The 21480-nt window shown below is 43.8% G+C and overlaps 2 protein-coding genes across 3 annotated transcripts in view; one reads left to right on the top strand and one right to left on the bottom strand.

Moving 5' to 3' along the window:
• Positions 1 to 21480, bottom strand: part of LOC139382274 (C5a anaphylatoxin chemotactic receptor 1-like) — a 31888-nt gene that overhangs the window by 7568 nt on the left and 2840 nt on the right. The window contains exon 2 of one of the 2 annotated variants that reach the window (XM_071126145.1): positions 16301 to 20460. The exons of the other annotated variant lie outside the window; for it this stretch is intronic. Coding sequence (XP_070982246.1) covers positions 19393 to 20448 — 1056 coding nt within the window. The 5' untranslated portion in view covers positions 20449 to 20460 and the 3' untranslated portion in view covers positions 16301 to 19392. Of the gene's footprint in view, positions 1 to 16300; positions 20461 to 21480 lie in introns of those variants that run through there. 2 annotated transcript variants of the gene reach the window in all.
• LOC139383015 (dapper homolog 3-like) lies at positions 1689 to 11529 on the top strand. The gene is made up of 4 exons (XM_071127308.1): positions 1689 to 1919; positions 9239 to 9362; positions 9740 to 9853; positions 10049 to 11529. Exons 1-4 carry the CDS (start codon positions 1689 to 1691, stop codon positions 11527 to 11529), a joined length of 1950 nt encoding a protein of 649 aa, XP_070983409.1.

Raw genomic sequence — 21480 nt, 5'->3', positions numbered from 1 at the left:
AATCCATGATCATTTCAAAATATCATCTGAATTCAGAGGGATGCCGTGCAGTCCCTTTTTATAGTCCCATGGGGATGACGTCACAAGTTATTTGCTTTGTTGGTTGTTGCATCATGTGAATGTGATGACGTACGTCACTGACGCGGAAAGCTGTAAATAGCGCGGGTTCAACCGCTCAATCTGTATAGTTTGAAATATCATCTATCATTCATCATAACGCCCAGACGCAGACGCTACTCTCGTGCTCGCCCAGTCCCTAGGAGGCGCAGACACAGAACTGACTGTGAGGCATAGGAAGTGTGGGAGCAAAAGGAGGCTGTGTGGGAGCAGAAGGAGGATTTAGGATGTGGATTTAGGCTGTGTGGGGGCAGAATGAAGCGTTGGGCTGTGTGGTAGCAGAGGAGGCGTTCGTTAGGCTGTGTGGGAGAGGTCAGCTAACGTTTTTTAGCTAGGGGACAGTAGAGTACAGTAAAGAAAAGTATAGGGTACTGTATTCTTCCCAACTTTACTCTAATGTACTCTATCTACTTTTATCCGGAGTGCATTCAACTAAGGTAGATAGATACACAACAACATATAATAGTCATAGCAACACAATAAAATTCTGTAAACCTTACTGAGAATGTTATTCTAGTTGGAGTGGTCTTTTGGTTTATTCTATAGGTTTGAACATAATAGCTGCCAGTTCTAACATAAGTGGATGTGACAGAAGGGAGCAAAAATAAATATTCTGTTGCAATCACCAGTTGGCTCCTCTTTTCTTATATTAATGGGCTTGAAAAAATATTATTGTAATATCATGCTTACTTAATTTAAAATATACAGTATGTGCAGTTGAAATGTAATCGTAGAATCAATGACAAAAAAATTACGTTTTTTTTAATGTATTTTCATCTTTCATTCAGCACCTAAATTGCACCTGATGGCAACGCCTGGAAAATATGTCTAAAATATATGTGTTACTTCATGTTGCTTACTGGGATATGACTAACGATACCATTGACGATAAGGGTTAATGGCCAGTTCATATCTCTTGACCCTCGTCATATTTCACTCAAAATGTCCCAATGAAGCATGCCATCAACAGGATGACACCATCCGGCCAGCCTCAACCCACAATATTTGAGTGTGCATGGCTGAGGAAGATGTATAGTGCGTAAAAGTAAATAACTCTGTTTTGTCTGTTCACACTGCTATGCTTTATCTTGGCCAGGTCGCAGTTGCAAATTAGAACTTGTTCTCAACTAGCCTACCTGGTTAAATAAAGGTGAAATAAAAAATAGGGAATGGGCTATAGCCATCCCACCAAGACACATAGCATTCTTCATCAAATGACAATTGAGGCTAGATTGCAAGGGGTGGATGAAATCCTGACTGTGATATCAGAGCCAATAGACTGTGGAGGAGGGCGGAGCACACCATTCTACGTCTGACAGCTACGAAATAGAAAATGTATAGCGCACAGCCACAGGCACTCATGCTGCAAATAGGCAACCAGCGTTATAGCCTAACCTAAATGCAAAGAAATCAGCTTGGATATCCACATGTGCGATGAAGAACAAAAGTGGTTGCAACAAGGGGGGGTCAAAAACAACAAGATAAGGACTTGAGCAAGAATATTTTGTAAAAATAAATATTGCAAGTAATTCAGGTGTTTCTATCAAACCATTGGAAAAGGTTTTGGAACCATGTACGGTGCCTTTTCTTTCCCAATGACTGCGGAGCGCAGTCGAAATAAGGAGCGTATGGAGGCCAGTCTGACCGGACTTTGTGAGCTGGAGATCCGCAAGCAGAGGCAGGAGTGCCTGGTCCTCGGTGCTCTGGCCCTGGGGGAGCCCATGCCCGAAAATTACACAAGGAACGAGCTATCGGGTTTCAGCAGTTGGGGGCAAGAGAACTTGACATTGAGACGTCATCTGGTAAGACGTTAAAAGAGGTGGAGGTAGTTTGGACATTGTTGCCTTTTTATGTGATATAGGCTAATTCACCTCGTAGGAACATTGTTGTAGTGCACAGAATGGCTACTCGACCAGGGTGGTCGGTCGCCACCGCGATTAACCCCCAGTTTACCCCTAGGCTCTATAGAGGGATAGGCTACGGGATTTATTTTCCCCCGTTAGTGGACAATGCATTGGTGGTGTGCGCCTTTTGTCCAGCGACGAAACTTATCTGCAAGAAAAGTTACTTAACTTGATTAATAGTATCCCCATCTGAAAGGATCTAATCGTTTCCATCCTTCGGCTGCAAATATATGCCTTGGGGAAACGGAATGGGGGGTGGAGCACCCGTCTTTTGGAGTCCACTGTTTAATGACCCATTGTTCCCTGCATGGTCCTACATTTATGTTGTATTTTACTTAGCAAGTGTTTATACATATTCATTCGTTGACTTTTATTTTTCAAATGAGTTCATAACGGGAGCTGATAGGACATGTGAATAGTTCTATTTGTATTAAATACATTTTCATCTGATAGTATAGTATCATATATGTTGTAATTTAGATATAAGTTATGAGGCACGTTTCTTTAGACTGGAGATTTTCGTTGTCCTTGTGGGAACTAACGTTAGTTTATAGGCAGGGATGTACTATGCTGCCAGAGGTGGGCGTGATGCGTGTCCCACCACTCAAATCACCTCCCGTACGGAGAATCCGACCATCCAACCGATGTCATCCCAAATAATAATAAAAAGAGCGTTAGCTATCCGTGATGGCAACTATTACGCATGCTTAACATTAGCCTATTATAGAGAAAATGGGCTTTTGTAAAAAATTAAATATATCTTCAAACAATACATGTTTTTCTTTTGAATGAATGGGATGTAACAGTTATCTCCTTACGCCCAATTTTCAGCCCTCTATCTTTAAAAAAAGAAAGATATACAGGCTAGTAGCCTTTAGACTATACTACACCATCGACTCGCACACGGCCCACTGTTCTCAATAGAACGCTCCTATAAAAGAGGGTGAAAGAAATTAAAGCAGCCGCCTCCCTCTCCTCCCAGCTTCCCCCCGCGTTCCTCTCCTCCGCCGCGGCCCAAACAATAGGCGCATATGGAGAGGAATACTAATGCACACGAGGGCCTCGGTGTGCCGACAGGCGAATCATGCACCTCGGCCGCCGCTTTGAATGCACAACTGGAACACATCACCCAATAAGATGTCAACGCAGAGCAAACTGGCTCCGCTTCGACGGTGATGGTGAATACTATTTTTTACACTGTGCGACGAGTGACTCCCCCTAAATGCCGCACAAGTTCTCGCAATTTGTTGTGCACGTTTCATTAAGTCATTCCGGTCGGTCCATTTGAGGGATCTGTCAATTTGGATCGATAGATACTGACAGATATTAACTTAATTGTCTTTCCAAGCATGCAAATCATTTTGCAGAAAATTCCTTGGAGATTATTGGTTGGAGAATTGTGTAACAAGAATGTCTATTGAGCCCTTCAAACATCACTTCTCCATGTGTTTCCCACTGGACCCAATCTCATTTTGCATGTAGAGAGTCTATGTTGTGTGGTGTTTTTAAGGCAGGTTCACACATAAGCTACTGACCCATGTTGCCCTCTCCTGGGAATGTTTGGGACAGTTTCCTTGGCCTTTGCTTTTGCCCCAGGGCCTCCTGTCCTGTCTATAGGCCCAGAGGCCCAGTGTGTAGTTGCTGATAGCCATGCCATGCCAGACAGCAGCTGGTAAATCACAAGACATTGACCCCACTCTGAGCCACCATGCTGTGTGTGTTTGGAGAGTGCAAGCATTAGCAAGCCCGTGTGTGCGTGTGTGTCGATAGACTTGTGTGTGTGCGAGCGCATACATCTGCGTCTCTATTGATCTATGTGCTTGGCCTCAGTGTGTGGTGATTTGGGCATGTCTAAGACGCTGTGTGCCCATGTCTTCCATAGAGTGCCACATCATTACTGTGAGTGCCACATCATTAGTGTGAGTTCCCTTCTCAGCGGTGAGTGACTGATGTCTGCGTGGGTGAGAGCTGCTTGGGCCCGGGGGGGGGGGGCTTTGAATGACTGATGTCTGGGTGGGTGAGAGCTGCCTGGGCCGGGGACTTTGAGTGACTGATGTCTGGGTGGGTGAGAGCTGCCTGGGCCCGGAGCTTTGAGTGACTGATGATATAGATGGGTGAGAGCTGCCTGGGCCCGGGGCTTTGTGTGACTGATGTCTGGGTGGGTGAGAGCTGCCTGGGCTTGGGGATTTGAGTGACTGATGATATAGATGGGTGAGAGCTGCCTGGTCCTGGGGCTTTGAGTGACTGATGTCTGGGTGGGTGAGAGCTGCCTGGGCTCGGGATTTGAGTGACTGATGATATAGATGGGTGAGAGCTGCCTGGGTCCGGGGATTTGAGTGACTGATGATATGGGTGGGTGAGAGCTGCCTGGGTCCAGGGATTTGAGTGACTGATGATATGGGTGGGTGAGAACTGCCTGGGTCCAGGGATTTGAGTGACTGATGATATGGGTAGGTGAGAACTGCCTGGGTCCGGGGATTTGAGTGACTGATGATATGGGTAGGTGAGAACTGCCTGGGTCCAGGGATTTGAGTGACTGATGATATAGGTAGGTGAGAGCTGCCTGGGTCCGGGGATTTGAGTGACTGATGATATGGGTAGGTGAGATCTGCCTGGGTCCGGGGATTTGAGTGACTGATGATATGGGTAGGTGAGAGCTGCCTGGGCTTGGGCTGTGTCCCGTAATGTCTTCTTTAACCTAGCTTCCCCCTGAGCTGGAGGCTCTGAGCAGCTGTGTCACCTGAGCACTGACTGACTGAAGTCAAGCTGGATAGAGTCCATTCAGAGCCTGTTGTCCTTGCTGGGGAGGCAGACCACAGAGGCTGGCGTGTGCAGCCTGCATGCCCCATTCACGCCTGTTATGTAAACATGGTGTGTGTGTGCTTGCATGTCTGTGTGCTGCCACGAAGCTGCCTGACTGCTCCCCTTCCATCCCTCTCTCCACCGGAGAGAGCACAGGATGCAGTCAAATAGTAATGACACCAGGCAGTGTGCGTTATGAGATCAAGAGGCGTCAATTAATAATGCAGCAGAATCAAAAGTATCGTCATGAAAGGGAGCCGCCAGAGACCCCTACAGAGCTACACACTCTGGAAGTCAGCTATGTTTGTGTATGTGTCCTGTGTGTGTGTCCTCAAAGCTTTGTTTGTGTTCTGTGTCATTATGTTTTAATTAGCCAGCCTAATTGTCACAGTGTCTGCTAGTTCTAGATCCATGTGAGCTTGCCGGAGGACCTAGGCCTAATGATCAATTTGGTGAAAGTGTGTCATGGATATATTGATTTCCAATACACTCTCTTCCTCCTTTCCTTGTATTTTTTATTTTGCTCGCACTCAGGTAGCTATAAAACCTGGAGATCTCTTCCACTCACCTATTAGTAACCACCACAATACAATGGTTTCATGTTTGATATTAGTTTAGTGACAGAAAGCATATCTCCAATAGGTTTCATTGCATAATGGATGCTTGGGTAGACACAGCCTGTCTTGGGTATTTTGTCTCTTCGCAAACACAGCGCTTCTATCACACTGATCTACTCTTGTCTGCCTGAGAAAAATGACCCAGAATCCCAGAAATTATTCCAGCGCTGCTGAGTGACCAAAACAGCAGCCAACCTCATGACCAGATATGGTGCTGCTTGTTGTTTTTTGACTCAGCATCCGAATAGGAAAGTTGGGATCTACAGTATATGGAGTGTTTTTATACTGTCTAGCTCATTATGTTAGCTTGCATTGGTATGATGCTGGTTTGGCTCAGGTAAAGCTTGGCTCCTTATTATGACAAAATGACAGACTGAATTTTTCATTAATCTGTCTTTGCACGCTCTACATACTCTCATTTAATTCAAGGAAGAATTTTCCCTCCCTGCCACACTGATGGAGTCAGCTTACGGCTGAAACCTTGGTCCTTTGCATTCCAGCAGTGTACAGCTACATTCTTTTTTAAATAAGCCCCTTGCTCTCACACACACACACACACACACACACACACACACACACACACACACACACACACACACACACACACACACACACACACACACACACACACACACACACACACACAGAGCAATTCCTGTCAGTTGTCTAACAGCCTCTCCATCCCCAAGACTCTGTAATGTAGAGGAGGTCACAGCATTTTGCTGATATCTGTTCAAATGACATAATGTAGCAACAGTCATTTAAGGCAAATTGAAGTGTGTGTGTGTGCTGGGGACACCATGCGTAGCTAGTGTGTGTTGGCTGTGAGTGCTCCTCAGATGACCTGAAATTGCCTGGCTGACTTGAACAAGCATGTCCAATTGCACCTTTTCTTCCTCCCTGGTGTATGATTTGTGTGTGTCCTGCTGCGTGTGCATCCACAAAAATAACATTTCAACTAGAGGTCGACCGATTATGATTTTTCAATGCCGATACCGATACTGATTATTGGAGGACCAAAAAAAGCCGATGCCGATTTTAAAAAAAAAAAGTTTTTATTTGTAATAAAACTAAAAAGTAATAGGTTGTAGTTAATATAGTATTTTTAGGACTCTTTCTCTCTATACCATTTGTATTTCATATACCTTTGACTATTGGATGTTCTTATAGGCACTATAGTATTGCCAGTGTAACAGTATAGCTTCTGTCCTCCCCTTTGGTCATTAATATGATCGAATCCGGAAACTATCATTTCGAAAACAAAACATTTACTATTTCAGTGAAATACGGAACCGTTCGGTATTTTATCTAACGGGTGGCATCCCTAACTCTAAATATTCTTGTTACATTGCACAACCTTCATAATTACGTAAAATTCTGGCAAATTAGTTCGCAATTAGCCAGGCAGCCCAAACTGTTGCATATACCCTGACTCTGCGTGCAATGAAATGAGCGAAATGACACATTTTCACCTGGTTAATATTGCCTGCTAAACTGGATTACTAGTGATTATGATTGATTGTTTTTATAAGATAAGTTTAATGCTAGCTAGCAATTTTCCTTGGCTTCTACTGCATTCGCGTAACAGGCAGGCTACTCGTGGAGTGCAATGGTTAGAGCGTTGGACTAGTTAACTGTGCAGTTGCAAGATTGAAACCCCTGAGCTGACAAGGTGAAAATCTGTCGCTCTGCCCCTGAACAAGGCAGTTAACCCACAGTTCCTAGGCAGTCATTTAAAATAAGAATGTGTTCTTAACTTACTTGCCTAGTTTAAAAAAAGGTATAAAAAACATTGAAATAAATTTTTTTTTTACAAAAGAATCGGAAATCGGCACCCAAAAATACAGATTTCCGATTGTTATGAAAACCTGAAATCAGCCCTAATTAATCGGCCATTCCGATTAATCGGTCGACCTCTACTCTCTATACCATTTGTATTTCATATACCTTTGACTATTGGATGTTCTTATAGGCACTTTAGTATTGCCAGTGTAACAGTATAGCTTCCCTCCCTCTCCTCACCCCAGGAACACATCGACAACTGCCACCCTCGAAGCAGCGTTACCCATGCAGAGCAGGGGAACCACCACTCCAAGTATCAGAGCGAGTGACGTTTGAAACACTATTAGCGCGCACCCCGCTAACTAGCTAGCCATTTCACATCGGTTACACCAGCCTAATCTCGGGAGTTGATAGGCTTGAAGTCATAAACAGCTCAATGCTTGAAGCATTGTGAAGAGCTGCTGGCAAAACGCACTAAAGTGCTGTTTGAATTAATGCTTACGAGCCTGCTGGTGCCTACCATCGCTCAGTCAGACTGCTCTATCAAATCATAGACTTAATTATAACATAATAACACACAGAAATACGAGCCTTAGGTCATTAATATGGTCGAATCCGGATACTATCATCTCGAAAAGAAGACGTTTATTCTTTCAGTGAAATACGGAACCGTTCCGTATTTTATCTAACGGGTGGCATCCATAAGTCTAAATATTCCTGTTACATTGCACAACCTTCAATGTTATGTCATAATTATAGAAAATGTAGGCAAATTAGGCGGCCCAAACTGTTGCATATACCCTGACTCTGCGTGCGATGAACGCAAGAGAAGTGACACAATTTCACCTGGTTAATATTGCCTGCTAACCTGGATTTCTTTTAGCTAAATGTGCAGGTTTAAAAATATATACTTCTGTGTATTGATTTTAAGAAAGGGATTGATGTTTATGGTTAGATACACATTGGAACAACGACAGTCCTTTTTCTCGAATACGCACCGCATCGATAATATGCAACGCAGGACATGCTAGGTAAACTAGTAATATCATCAACCATGTGTAGTTAACTAGTGATTTATGATTGATTGATTGTTTTTTATAAGATAAGTTTAATTCTAGCTAGCAACTTACCTTGGCTTACTGCATTCGCGTAACAGGCAGGATGCTCGTGAGGCAGGTGGTTAGAGCGTTGGACTTGTTAACTGTAAGGTTGCAAGATTGAATCCCCGAGCTGACAAGGTAAAAATCTGTTGTTCTGCCCCTGAACAAGGCAGTTAACCCACCATTCCTAGGCAGTCATTGAAAATAAGATTGTGTTCTTAACTGACTTGCCTAGTTAAATAAAGATTCAATAATGGTGTAAAAAAAAAATAATAATAATAAATTTGCCCAATCGGTGTCCAAAAATACAGATTTCCGATTGTTATGAAAACCTGAAATCGGCCCTAATTATCAAATGTATTTATATAGCCCTTTTTACATCAGCTGATATCTCAAAGTGCTGTACAGAAACCCAGCCTAAAACCCCAAACAGTAAGCAATGCAGGTGTAGAAGCACGGTGGCTAGGAAAAACTCCCTAGAAAGGCCAAAACCTAGGAAGAAACCTAGAGAGGAACCAGGCTATGAGGGGTGGCCAGTCCTCTTCTGGCTGTGCCGGGTGGAGATTATGACAGAACATGGCCAAGATGTTCAAATGTTCATAAATGACCAGCATGGTCAAATAATAATAATCACAGTAGTTGTCGAGGGTGCAGCAAGTCAGCACCTCAGGAGTAAATGTCAGTTGGCTTTTCATGGCCAATCATTAAGAGTATCTCTACTGCTATTTTGATTTGTTTAACACTTTTTTGTTTAGTACATGATTCCATATGTGTTATTTCATAGTTTTGATGTCTTCGCTATTATTCTACAATGTAGAAAATAGTACAAATAAAGAAAAACCTTGAATGAGTAGGTGTGTCCAAACTTTTGACTGGTACTGTATGTATATCATGCTTGTGTATTGGTCTGTCTCAGAGTGCGCTCCAGAGCTCCCCCTGGGGGCTGATGCTGGCACTGGAACAGCAGGTGGGCGAGCTGAGAGTGGACACAGATGATGTCACCTATGAGGGGACCCAAGGGGACAGTCGGCCCAGCTCAGGTACTCCTCATGCTACCACCTTTCAATTCTCTGACCTCTGAACTTTAACCCCTGATCCACATCAGAGGGGCATTGTGTAGTTATATTTTTCTTAATGTAGACACTTTAATTAAACTTATTTTTGCATGTTTGCCCATGTTCTGTATATTTTCTGTGTACTTTTTTACATGAGTTGTGGCCCTATATTTCACTGAAGTACATATATAATGACTAACATTTCATTAGTTTTGACAAAGGTTGTTTTCATGCGCTTCTTGCTACTGTTAGTTGTTCTGTGGTTTGTAAGAGGGACATAAAATTGGAAATGAGTTTTGTCAGCATATGGTTTGAGAAAGCCTGATAGAGGTCTAATGAGTGACATCATCTGTGTTTCCCAGGGCTCTATGAGTCGAGTGAGAGCCAGTCTCCAAAGGGGCATTCCTGTCGCTCTGACTTCCTAGAGCCCCACCCTGGCTGGGGCTTCAGCAGCACAGAGAGGCCGAAGTCTCTGGGTGAGTTCAGTTCCACTCTCCACTTTCAACAGCTCTCTTTCAACCACAATAGGGTTCATGGTATCATAGCAACAATACCATGGACTGTCTTTACTTTATTGCATCATTATTTTAGTTGCATTAAGTGCTCGTATCAGTAGTAAAACAAACCCGTCAATTGATCAATTGACTTCTCTCTGTGCTCTCTGTCTACAGGCTATGCCCTCCAGCTGACAGGTGAGAGTCTGATGGAGCCAGCCCCTCATGCTACTGTTCCCCTCTCCTTCTCCGCCCCCTATCCACACCTTGAGGGAATCGCTGAGGAGGGTACGGCCGAGGAGCCCTGGCAGTGGGACCTACACTGTGCCCAGGGTTGGGAGGATGAGGACCAGGCCACCCAGGAGGATTTCCAGCAGGCCATGAGGGTTAAAGGCTACATCCTGGGTCTCATCCATCGCTATGCGCTCTCACCCCGGCCCTGCATGCCTCGTACCAGCCTGGGGCCTGACCCCTCCACCCCCTACTCCTCCAGCATAAACAGGCAGAGCAGCCTGCGAAGGAAACCTACTCTTCACACCTCCGAGCACTGCATCTCTGACCCACAGGACCTCTACCCTGACCCTGAGTGCCAGGCCTGGTGGTGTGACTCGCTAGAAAGGGAGGAATGGGGGGGAGAGGCCCCATCCATGGAGAAGGACTGTTATCGGTCTTTACCCTACCCCCACTTCAGACCCCACTCCCTGGCCGGGGGCCATCCACCCTCTCTGGACCCCATTTGTGGAGCTCTGGACCCTTGTTTTAGTAGTGCGTCTGATTCCCCCAAGCACTACCCGCTGCCCCACTCCCCGGCTTCATATAACCACTTGGTCAGTGCCCAGTACATCCCTGGGCAGGCCTGCCACACCCCTGTACGCTCCCCCTCACACTTTCCTCCAGAACGCTCCCCCTCACACTATCTTCTAGAGCCCTCCAAGCCCAGCCAAACCTTTGTGTCCCCAGACCAGAGCAGCTCAAAGCCCAGGGCCATGGGGAAGAAAAGCCATGAGGAGAGACAGAGCTCCAAGAAGCCTGGCCACAAGACCTGCCGCTCCCAGTCTGAGAACAGTCTGATGGGGAAGAGGGCTCTCCCTAAGCGCAGGTACAGCACAGCCGAGCACCCCCAGCACCAGAGGGGCCAGGTCCCATATGCAGGCCCCCAGCATAAGAACAATGCTGGGGGGCGACGCTGGTGCTCCACCCTGGAGCTCAGTCAGGAGGAAGGGGAGACCCAGGGTGAGCAGACCCACAGACGCCCACCTCGTAGGGCCCGCCACACCCAGGCCTGCTCTCATCCCAACCCCAACCACCACTCCCAGGTCCATGCCCAGCCTTGCCTCTCAGAATACCCAGAGAGAGCACCTCTGTGTCGGGGAGAGGAGGGCTATGTGCGGGCCGCCCCTGGGGAGTCAGAGTCCAGCATGAGTGAGGTGTACTCCCCTGCCTCCAGCTCTCTCTCCAGTGATTCTGATGAGGGGGGGCTGGTATGGCCCCAGCAGCTGCCCCCTCGCCTGGCCCCCTCCGCTTCCTCCTCCCCTAAGGCCTCCCCAGAGGCCTCCTCGCAGCCCAAGGCCTTTGTCAAAATTAAAGCCTCTCACGCCCTGAAGAAGAAGATTCTGCGATTCCGCGCCGGCTCTCTCAAAGTCATGACCACCGTCTGAGACATATGTCACTGCTTCTACTGCCCATATCCTGCACATTTTAATCCTACATAACCTACAGTTTACACCCTCCGTCTACCTCTGCTGGTTCATGCAGCACTGTCATAAAAACCAAATAAGCTACTTTACCTTTGGGAAAAACTATGATGTCTGTAACTGGCCTAAGATCAGCATGATGATATCATCTAGCTAAACCACATTTCACCATCATCAGAATGTGCATTAACCATCAACTTGTCTAATGAAGTCCTCCTATGATGGTTACACTGCCATGTCACATATTGACACCTGAACGTGAACTGCTACCTCTCTTCTCTTAGCTGCACCACCTTGCAGCCTTGACCTGAAGCCAATGTCTGTAGCACTGGCCATGTAGGGGGTGACTGCAGTGAGGGGTCAACACACACACACACATACACACACACACACTTCTGTAAATACCTACCTGTGGCCTTGTTTGTATGAATGTAGTTTGTAAATAAAAGTTTTGTGGTCTCTTAAGCCATGTGTTTCATTTGACACTTTCTAGTATTCAACCTGGAACCTCATGTTTGCCTACTGGATATTTCTCACACATAAATAGTTATTTTCAAATCAGATATTTTTCAGAGCTGATCTGATTGGTCAAAAGACCAATTAGTGAAAAAAAGATCAGAATTGAGCTGCCTGTGTAGTCATAGCCTCTCTGGCAGCCTAAATTGCTTTCCGTGTGCAACGTTGTATAACAGAAAGTGTACATCAATGTCGCCCCCCTGGGGTGTATCAGTAAACCTGCCTTAAACTTACAGCAATAATTGCTTAATCTTTCTCCAAACATCTGCTTCCGCATATTTTCACAGACCAAGTTATGAAAAAGTTGTTCATTCTGAAATGTAATGACATTATTCCATCACTTCGTGCATGATTGAGAGTATGGTAGAAAATACTAACCCTAACCTGGGCCTTACCCTTTTAACTTAATAACTATGTCCCAAGGTTGAACCCCCTCATCTTTAGGCAAGCACAGAGCACAGAGATTGTGAATGATAAACAATTTAGTCACACTTTATTTGGATAGATTGTGCCTGTAGATGCTCTACAGATTATCATGCTATCAACAAACTATCTATTGATAAGCAAATGCCTGCTAAGCTTACAGTTAGGGTTAGGTTTAGAATAAGGGTTAGGTTAAGGTTAGGCCAAGGGTTAACTTTAAGTCAAGGATGAGGTTAGTAGATAGTTAGTCTAAAGCATCTACATATGAACTATGCAAATAAAGTGTTTGAAATGATTGCTAAGTGACACCTGTGAAATAAAAAATGTAGGGAATGCAGGGGTGGTTTATTGAGAAAGGGACACTGTTGATTACCACAGATGATATGTGAAAGAGAATATCTGCTTTAGGAATAATGTCAGGAGCCACTTGTGGATTTAACAGCTCTAACACAGTTCCACCTCAGACACCGCAAAACAACAACAACCTCTATGTGGATGTCAGCTAAAGCGGATCTGATCGAAAACAGCCTTTAAATACAGATAAAGCCAAATCTAATTGCCAAGTGCGATTGCTGCTGGAAACGTATTACAGAGATAGTTCTGTTGGACAACAAATCAAATTCAAATGCACAATTCAAATCACATAACTTTTGTTTTTATATCTATATCACATATTTATTTTCAAATTTGAGAACATGGAGACATTGACATCAATACAACATCCCCAGTCCTTTATCGCAACCACCAAGGCATTTTACAAAAAAACTATATAATAATACAAAACATTAAATAACACAAAAGAGAAAATAAAATACAATGGTGTCACAATAACAGTGGAATCCTATCTGCACACTGTAGCCTCTGACATATGACATAACTGCCTATACTGAAAAAATTACAGCCATTCTCCACTAGCAGCTCAAACACCATCTGGCCCACGACAGCGTCCCCCAGTCCTGGCCCCGTGGACCCGAGGGGGCACACATCCCCGCCCCCACATTCAACTCGCTCGACTCCAGTCACAAGTTTGGTAATGAGTTGGTAAATTGAATCAAGTGTTCCATCACTTGGGCAAGTACAAAGACTTGCACCCTCTGGGCCCCCAGGACCAGGAGAATCCAGTCTTTACAGTGGCTGGAGACAACAACAAGGCAACAGAGAACAGAATAGTAAATATAACAAAGATAAAACAGGTATGACAGTAACAGTGGATTCCTATTAACAAATCGCAGCCACTTACACAGGACCTGACTGCCTATACTGAAATGTGAGAGCTAAACTATATGAAAAATAGGCTCTCTACATGTTCACTGAAAGGGGACCAAGTCAGGACAAACTTCTCTCAGGACCCCTGCACAAAATGTATCTAACCATTTCAAGTGGCAGAGATGACATCACATCCATAACGCACTACGTAAGAGAAGGAAGTCTTGCCGACCTCCAATTAAAAGAGGGTAAGACAGCAAGCTAGAAGTGAAGCAAATGCTACTGCATTCATCTGGTGTGTGGTAACAGTACAATCCAAAGGTGGTATACCAAAAATAGCAGTGAACGGATTGGGGTCAACAGATGTTACATAGATATGAAAATACATCAAATATGGGGTCTCAATACCACCTCAGAGATTGGCATGACCAAAACATATGCCCCACAGTTGCTGAACTCTGATAGGATCTCCAAAACTTTAGGTCGGCATTTGGATATATTTTTAACAGTTTGTAATTTGAGTAATGGAGACGGTGTAAGACTTTGAACTGAATGAGACCGTGCCTTAGCAAAATGATGAGATGTGAAATCGCTCTATACTACGTTGCCATAATGTCATCGGGTAACCCAGGAAGGCAGGTTAATGTTCTGTATCATGTTGTATAACCTGGATATTGTGCTCTTCAGATAGGGGTTAATGTCTAAGCACCTCTCAACCAGACACTTTAAAAGGCAGGAGCGGAAATGAAGGGGAATATTTTTTTAGGGAAGTCGCGATTTTAGAAATATCTAAAGTGTGTATTGGGAATATTATGGTCAACACTCAGAGTTTCAAATGAGACACGTGTTATTAACAAAAAGGTCACTGAAAAACACCAGGCCATTCCTATGCTAGAACTGGAATGCTGTGTATCTGTGACAGGGTTGGGTAGCTTACTTTCTAAATGTAATCCGTTAGTTACTAGTTATCTATCCAAAAATTGAATCAGTAACGTAATCTGATTACATGCAGTTACTTTTAGATTACTTCCCCCTTAAGAGGCATTAGAAGACAAATGTACACTGCCATTCAAAAGTTACGGGTCACTTAGAAATTCCCTTGTTTTTGAAAGAAAATGTGTTTTTCTTTCCATTAAAATAACATAAATTGATCAGAAATACAGTGTAGACATTGTTAATGTTGTAAATGACTATTGTAGCTGGAAACGGCTGATTGTTAATGGAATATCTACATAGGCCCATTATCAGCAACTATTACTCCTGTGTTCCAATGGCATGTTGTATTAGTCTTTTAAAATGATAGACTTGGATTAGCTAATTGATCATTAGAAAACCCTTTTGCAATTCTGCTAGCACAGCTGAAAACTGTTGTCCTGATTAAAGAAGCAATACAACTGGCCTTCTTTAGACTAGAAGAGATGAGTCTTCAGTAAAGACTTAAAGGTTGAGACCGAGTCTGCGTCTCTCACATGGGTATCTTCACTGACATTTTCAACCTGTCCTTGGCATAGTCTGTAATACCTACATGTTTCAAGCAGACCATCATAATCCATATGCTTAAGAACACCAAGGTAACCTGCTTAAATAACCCACTCCAATTTGCATACCACCCCAACAGATCCACAGATGACACAATCTCTATTGCACTCCACACTGCCCTTTCCCACCTGGACAAAAGGAACACCTATGTGAGAAGGCTGTTCATTGACTACATCTCAGCATTCAACACCATTGTGCCCTCAAAGCTCATCAATAAGCTAAGGACCCTGGGACTAAACACCTGCCTCTGCAACAGGATCCTGGACTTTCTGACGGGCCGCACCCAGGTGGTAAGGGTAGTTAACAACACATCTGCCACTCTTATCCTCAACACAGGGGCCCCTCGGGGTGCATGCTTAGTCCCCTCCTGTACTCCCTGTTCACCCATGACTGCGTGGCCAAGCACGACTCCAACACCATCATTACGTTTTTGCCGACGACACAACGGTGGTAGGCCTGATCATCTACAACGATGAGACAGCCTATAGGGAGGTCAGAGACCTGGCAGTGTGGTGCCAGGACAACAACCTCTCCCTCAACATAATCAAGTCAAAAGGAAATGATCATGGACTACAGGAAAAGGAGGGCCAAGTACGCCCCCATTCTCATCAACGGGGCAGAGTAAAGCAGGTTGAGAGCTTCCTTGTTGTCACCAACAAACTATAATGGTCCAAACACACCAAGACAGTCGTGAAGAGAGCATGACAATGCCTATTCCCCCTCAGGAGATTGAAAAGACTTGGCATGGGTCCTCTGATCCTCAAAAAGTTATACAGCTGCACCATCGAGAGCATCTGGTTGCATCACCGCCTGGTGTGGCAACTGCTCTGCCTACAGAGGGTAGTGTGGAAGGCCCAGTACATCACTGGGGCCAAGCTTCCTGCCATTCAGGACCTCTATACAGGCGGTGTCAGAGGAAGGCCGTAAAAATTGCCAAAGACTCCAGCCACCCTAGTCATTACCACAGATGATATCTGAAAGAGAGTTTAACACAGTAGTGGTGGAGAGGAAGAAGACTTGGATGTGGGGATAATAAGACACCAAAAAAGCATTTTAAAGAGCAACTTGATTTCATGCAAGCGTTTATTTCAACACAAATACATTTATTTACAAGATCAGTATCATTTATTTTATTTCTTATATTTTTGGGGGACACAATTCATGTTGTGGTGTGCTCATTAAGAGTTGTTATTATCTAAGGGCTGAAACATGACATATTTGTCAAAATTACATATCTATGACAATGAACTAAAATCAAAACTATCTTGATCTTGTTGGGTGGTCCTTTGCATGGGGTGATTTCCTTCAACAATCAGTCTTCCAGATAGATGACACAGACACAGGAAACTTGGTATAAAACTCTTTAGTAATACAATGCAATTGCAGACAGAGATTCACATACAGAGTACCTCAGTAGTCCATAGTAAAGATTTGTATGGCGAAGCAGGAGACAACAGTCTTTATGCAACCTACCGTCAATCATATCTTAATTAAGGCAAGGGGGCACTATTTTCACGTCCGGATGAAAAGTGTGCACAAAAAAAAAGTTAACTGCCTGCTACTCAGGCTCAGAAGCTAGGGTATGCATATAATGGTGGATTTGGATAGACAACACTCTAAAACTGTTACAATTATGTATGTGAGTATAACAGAACTTATTTGGCAGGCGAAACCACGAGGACAAACCATCCAGGAATTTTATTTTTGAGGTCACTCTCTTTTCAATTAGTTTTCTATGGGGAACTAGATTTATGAGGGCACTGGTTGCAGTTCTTATGGCTTCCACTAGAGGTCAACAGTCTTTAGAAATTGGTTGATGTTTTTCCTTTGAGAAATGAAGAAGTAGCTATTACCTTTCTGGGAGTCGAGCCAAGTGTACTGTTGTGTTTGGGGCGCGCGACCTGAAAGCTTGCTCCACTTTCATTTTATCCGCTATTGAACACGGTTTATTCCGTCTTAAATTTTATAGATTATTTACGTTTAAAAATACCAAAAGTTGTATTAGGAAAGTTGTTTGGATCAAGTTTACAGGTAACTTATTAGATACTTTGTAGTCATGTTGCGCTAGTTGGAACCGGTGTATTTTCTGAATCAAGAGCACCAAATAAATGGAAATTTTGGGGATATAACGACAGAGTTTATCGAACAAAAGGACAATTTGTGATGTTTAATGGACATATTGGAGTGCCAACAGAAGAAGATCTTCAAAGGTAAGGCATGACTTGTATCGTTATTTCTGACTTTTGTGTCGAGCCTGGCGTGTTGAAACATGATTTTCATGTGTTGGTATGCTGGGCGCTGTCCTTAGATAATCGCATGGTTTGCTTTCGCCGTAAAAGCTTTTTGAAATCTGACACTGTGGCTGGATTAACAAGAAGTTCATCTTTAAACTGATGTATAACACTTGTATGATTTCTGAATTATTATTATGAGTATTTCTGTTTTTTAATTTGGCATGCTGCTATTTCAGTGGGTGTTGTCAAATCAATCCCGTTAACCTCTCTGGGATATGTGGGACGGTAGCATCTGGCCAAAAGCCAGAGAAAATGCAGAGCGCCAAATTAAAATAAATTACTATAAAAATCAAACTTGCATGAAATCACACATGCAAGATAGCAAATTAAAGCTACACTTTTTGTGAATCCAGCCAACATGTCAGATTTCTAAAAGGCTTTTTCGGCGAAAGCAAACAATGTTATTATCTGAAGATAGCACCATAGTAAACATAGAGAGAGAAGCATATTTCAACCCTGCAGGCGCGACACAAAACGCATAAATAAAATTATAATTCATGCCTTACCTTTGACGAGCTTCTTTTGTTGGCACTCCAATATGTCCCATAAACATCACAAATGGTCCTTTTGTTCAATTAATTCCGTCGATTATATATCCAAAATGTCCATTTATTTGGCGCGTTTGATCCAGAAAAACACCGGTTCCAACTTACACAATGTGACTACAAAATATCTCAAAAGTTACCTGTAAACTTTGCCAAAACATTTCAAACTACTTTTGTAATACAACTTTAGGTATTTTTTTACGCAAATAATAGATAAAATTGAAGACGGGATGATCTGTGTTCAATACAGGAGGAAAACAAACTGTAGCTAGCTTTCTGGTCACGCGCCTCTATCTAACAGTACACTTCAAGTGACCCTCGTTCAAGATTGCCGTACTTCTTCATTACACAAAGGAAAAACCTCAACCAACTTCTAAAGACTGGTGACATCCAGTGGACGCGATAGGAACTGCAAGAAGGTCCCTTAGAAATCTGGATTCCCAATGAAATCCCATTGAAAAGAGAATGACCTGAAAAAAAAAATCTGAATGCTTTGTCCTCAGGGTTACGCCTGCTAAATAAGTTCTGCTATACTCACAGACATGATTCAAACAGTTTTAGAATCTTCAGTGTTTCTATCCAGATCTACTAATAATATGCATATCTTATCTTCTGGGGATGAGTAGCAGGCAGTTGAATTTGGGTATGCATTTCATCCGGCCCCCTGTCACCAAGAAGTTAACGGGATTGGTGCGTGAAGGGATCACTAAGCAGTTAACATTGTTGCATTGGATTAGATACAAAGCATCTAAGATGAGAAAAACATGTCTACACTGTGGTTTTTCACTCTACTATCTCGGCCTTGAGCCTGTGTGACTATCAGCAGGGGCAGACAATTCTCAGCCTGAGAACTAAAGCACTACATCTCCATTTACCCAGTACTTTTCCATCATTACGCATTGCAAGCATACAAAGGTTATCACATATATACAGTAATCATGGCACTGGTGTGACAGCTCTAACACAGTTCCACCTCTCACACCACCAAAACAACCTTATTGGGGATGTCAGCTAAAGCGGATCTGATTGAATAGAGCCCTTAAATACAGATAAAGCCAAATGTAATTGCACAAGTGTGATTGCTGGCGGAAATATATTACAGAGAGGGCAGAAGTTCCTGTTCTGTTAAACAACACTGGATTCGATTCACGTCTCTCAGCACTTTTTAATGTCACAAAACACTCTGACTCAGCAAGTTCTCATGGTTTACACACACACACATACACACACACACACACACACACACACACACACACACACACACACACACACACACACACACACACACACACACACACACAACTTTACATTATATTCATCTCCTGGGTTCTTTCTGATGTGCTCTTGGACATGCTCTTTCTGGGTAGCGGCTCCTCGGTGGCGAAGTTTAACATACTGCGCAGGGAACGATTAATACTCTGCTTAAAGCCTCGTCCCAGACACACATAGATCAGAGGGTTGAGGCAGCTGTTACAGTAGGCAAGACAGAGGGCCAGGGTGTGGGCCAGCTGTATGTTGGCGCTGTGCGATGAATGCCGGGGGGTCAATAGGATCAGGAAATCCAATATGTGCAGTGGAACCCAGCACAGGAAGAAGCTCAGCAACACAGCAAAAATGACCCTCAAGGTGCGTCTGGAGCGCACCTCACTCACCCTCCCAGACCCCACCCCAGACCCCCGCCCGGCCCTGCTATACACAACCCAATGACACGCCACGATGGTGATGAATGGCATCACAAAACCCAACAGGAAGCGTACTGTAGTGATAGTCCAGCCGCTAACTATAGTGTGAGATCCCAGGCACTCTGATTTACTGGTGCTTAGCTGGACCTCCTTCACGTAGACAAACTGGGGGATGCTGCCCAGCAGGGCCAGGAGCCACAACCCGACACATACCCAGGCGGCCTTGCGTGGCCTCCTCCAGTTCTGGCACCACACGGGCAAGCTGACCAGCAGCCAGCGGTCCAGGCTGATAAGTACTAGCAGCAGCACGCTACAATACATGACCAGGTAGATGAGTCCCTTGAGCAGCTTGCAGGCCACGGGGCCAAAGGGCCAGTGCTGGTCCATGGCCAAGGGCACCATGAGGAGGGGCAGGGACAGGCAGCACAGCAGGTCAGCCAGGGCCAGGTTGAGGAACCACAGAGAGGTGACGGAGCGCGGCATGCGGAAGCCCGTCACCCACACCACCAGAGCGTTGCCCGGGACCCCCAGCAGGAAGACCAAGCTATAGAACACCAGGGCGGACAGGTGACGGGGCCCCAGCACAGGACCAAGGTCCTCAAGCTCGACAAATTCCCATTCAGTGAAGTTCAGGAGGCGCAACTCCTCATCAGTGAAAATCGAGCCCAAATCATCCATGCTTGGAGATGACTGTTGAGGGGAAGGGAAAGACAGTAGTATGATAGTTCCTATAATAGCATTGTATCAATACAATAATACAGGTATTCTTGAAAGACGGGACAATCTCAAACTTTTTTTAAATATATATTCTCATAGGACTTCTGTTAACTTCGTCAGACACCTTAAAAGGAATTACATTTTTACATTTATTGTCCAACAACCTGATTTTGCATTGTCATTATGGGGTATTGTGTGCAGATTGATGAGAAAAATATATATGTAATCCATTTTTTAACAAGGATGTAACGTAACAAAATGTGGAAAAAGTCAAGGGGTCTGAATACTTTCCGAATGCACTGTATGTTGCAGAACAGTGAATAAATATTTTTTCTGAATATTGACAAGCCACTGATGGAGGTGATCCTTGAAACAGACATATTTGTACCTCTAAAAATAAAATTTAAGTACAATTATTAGTAAAGTATAGAAAATTGTTAAATTGAAAATCCCCAGTAAAAACAGGTCTTTCAGCATTCTGACGGAGATAACATTAGACGAGATTATGTTTTACGGAGTTGACAAAAATGCATTATTCTTCATCATTCAAGTGATATACAAAGTATAAATGTTGTTTTCCCTCAGTTGCTTTATGATTCCAAAACCTAATTAAAATAAACATATTTGAACCAAAATTCATTCCTATCTTAAAACCATTTCATTGATTTTATTGAGTTATAGTTCATATGAGGAATACAGTCTATTGAAATAAATTTATTAGCCCCTAATCTATGGATTTCACATGACTGGGAATTGTCCCCAATTGTGTTCATTATTCCTGCCCATACCTCTGTTCACAAAGTTGACATCAGCAACCCTCTCGCTGACACAACGCCATACACATGGTCTACGGTTGTGAGGCCGGTTGGACGTACTACCAAATTCTCTAAAATAACGTTGGATGTGGCTTATGGTAGAGAAATGAACATTAAATTATCTTTCAACAGTTGTCGAGGCCATAATCCATGGATTACACTTGACTGGGAAGGGGTG

Source organism: Oncorhynchus clarkii, chromosome 24 (genome assembly GCF_045791955.1).
Source record: "Oncorhynchus clarkii lewisi isolate Uvic-CL-2024 chromosome 24, UVic_Ocla_1.0, whole genome shotgun sequence".
In the NCBI taxonomy this organism is placed as follows: Eukaryota; Metazoa; Chordata; class Actinopteri; order Salmoniformes; family Salmonidae; genus Oncorhynchus; species Oncorhynchus clarkii.
This window is presented reverse-complemented; position numbering and strand designations above follow the sequence as displayed.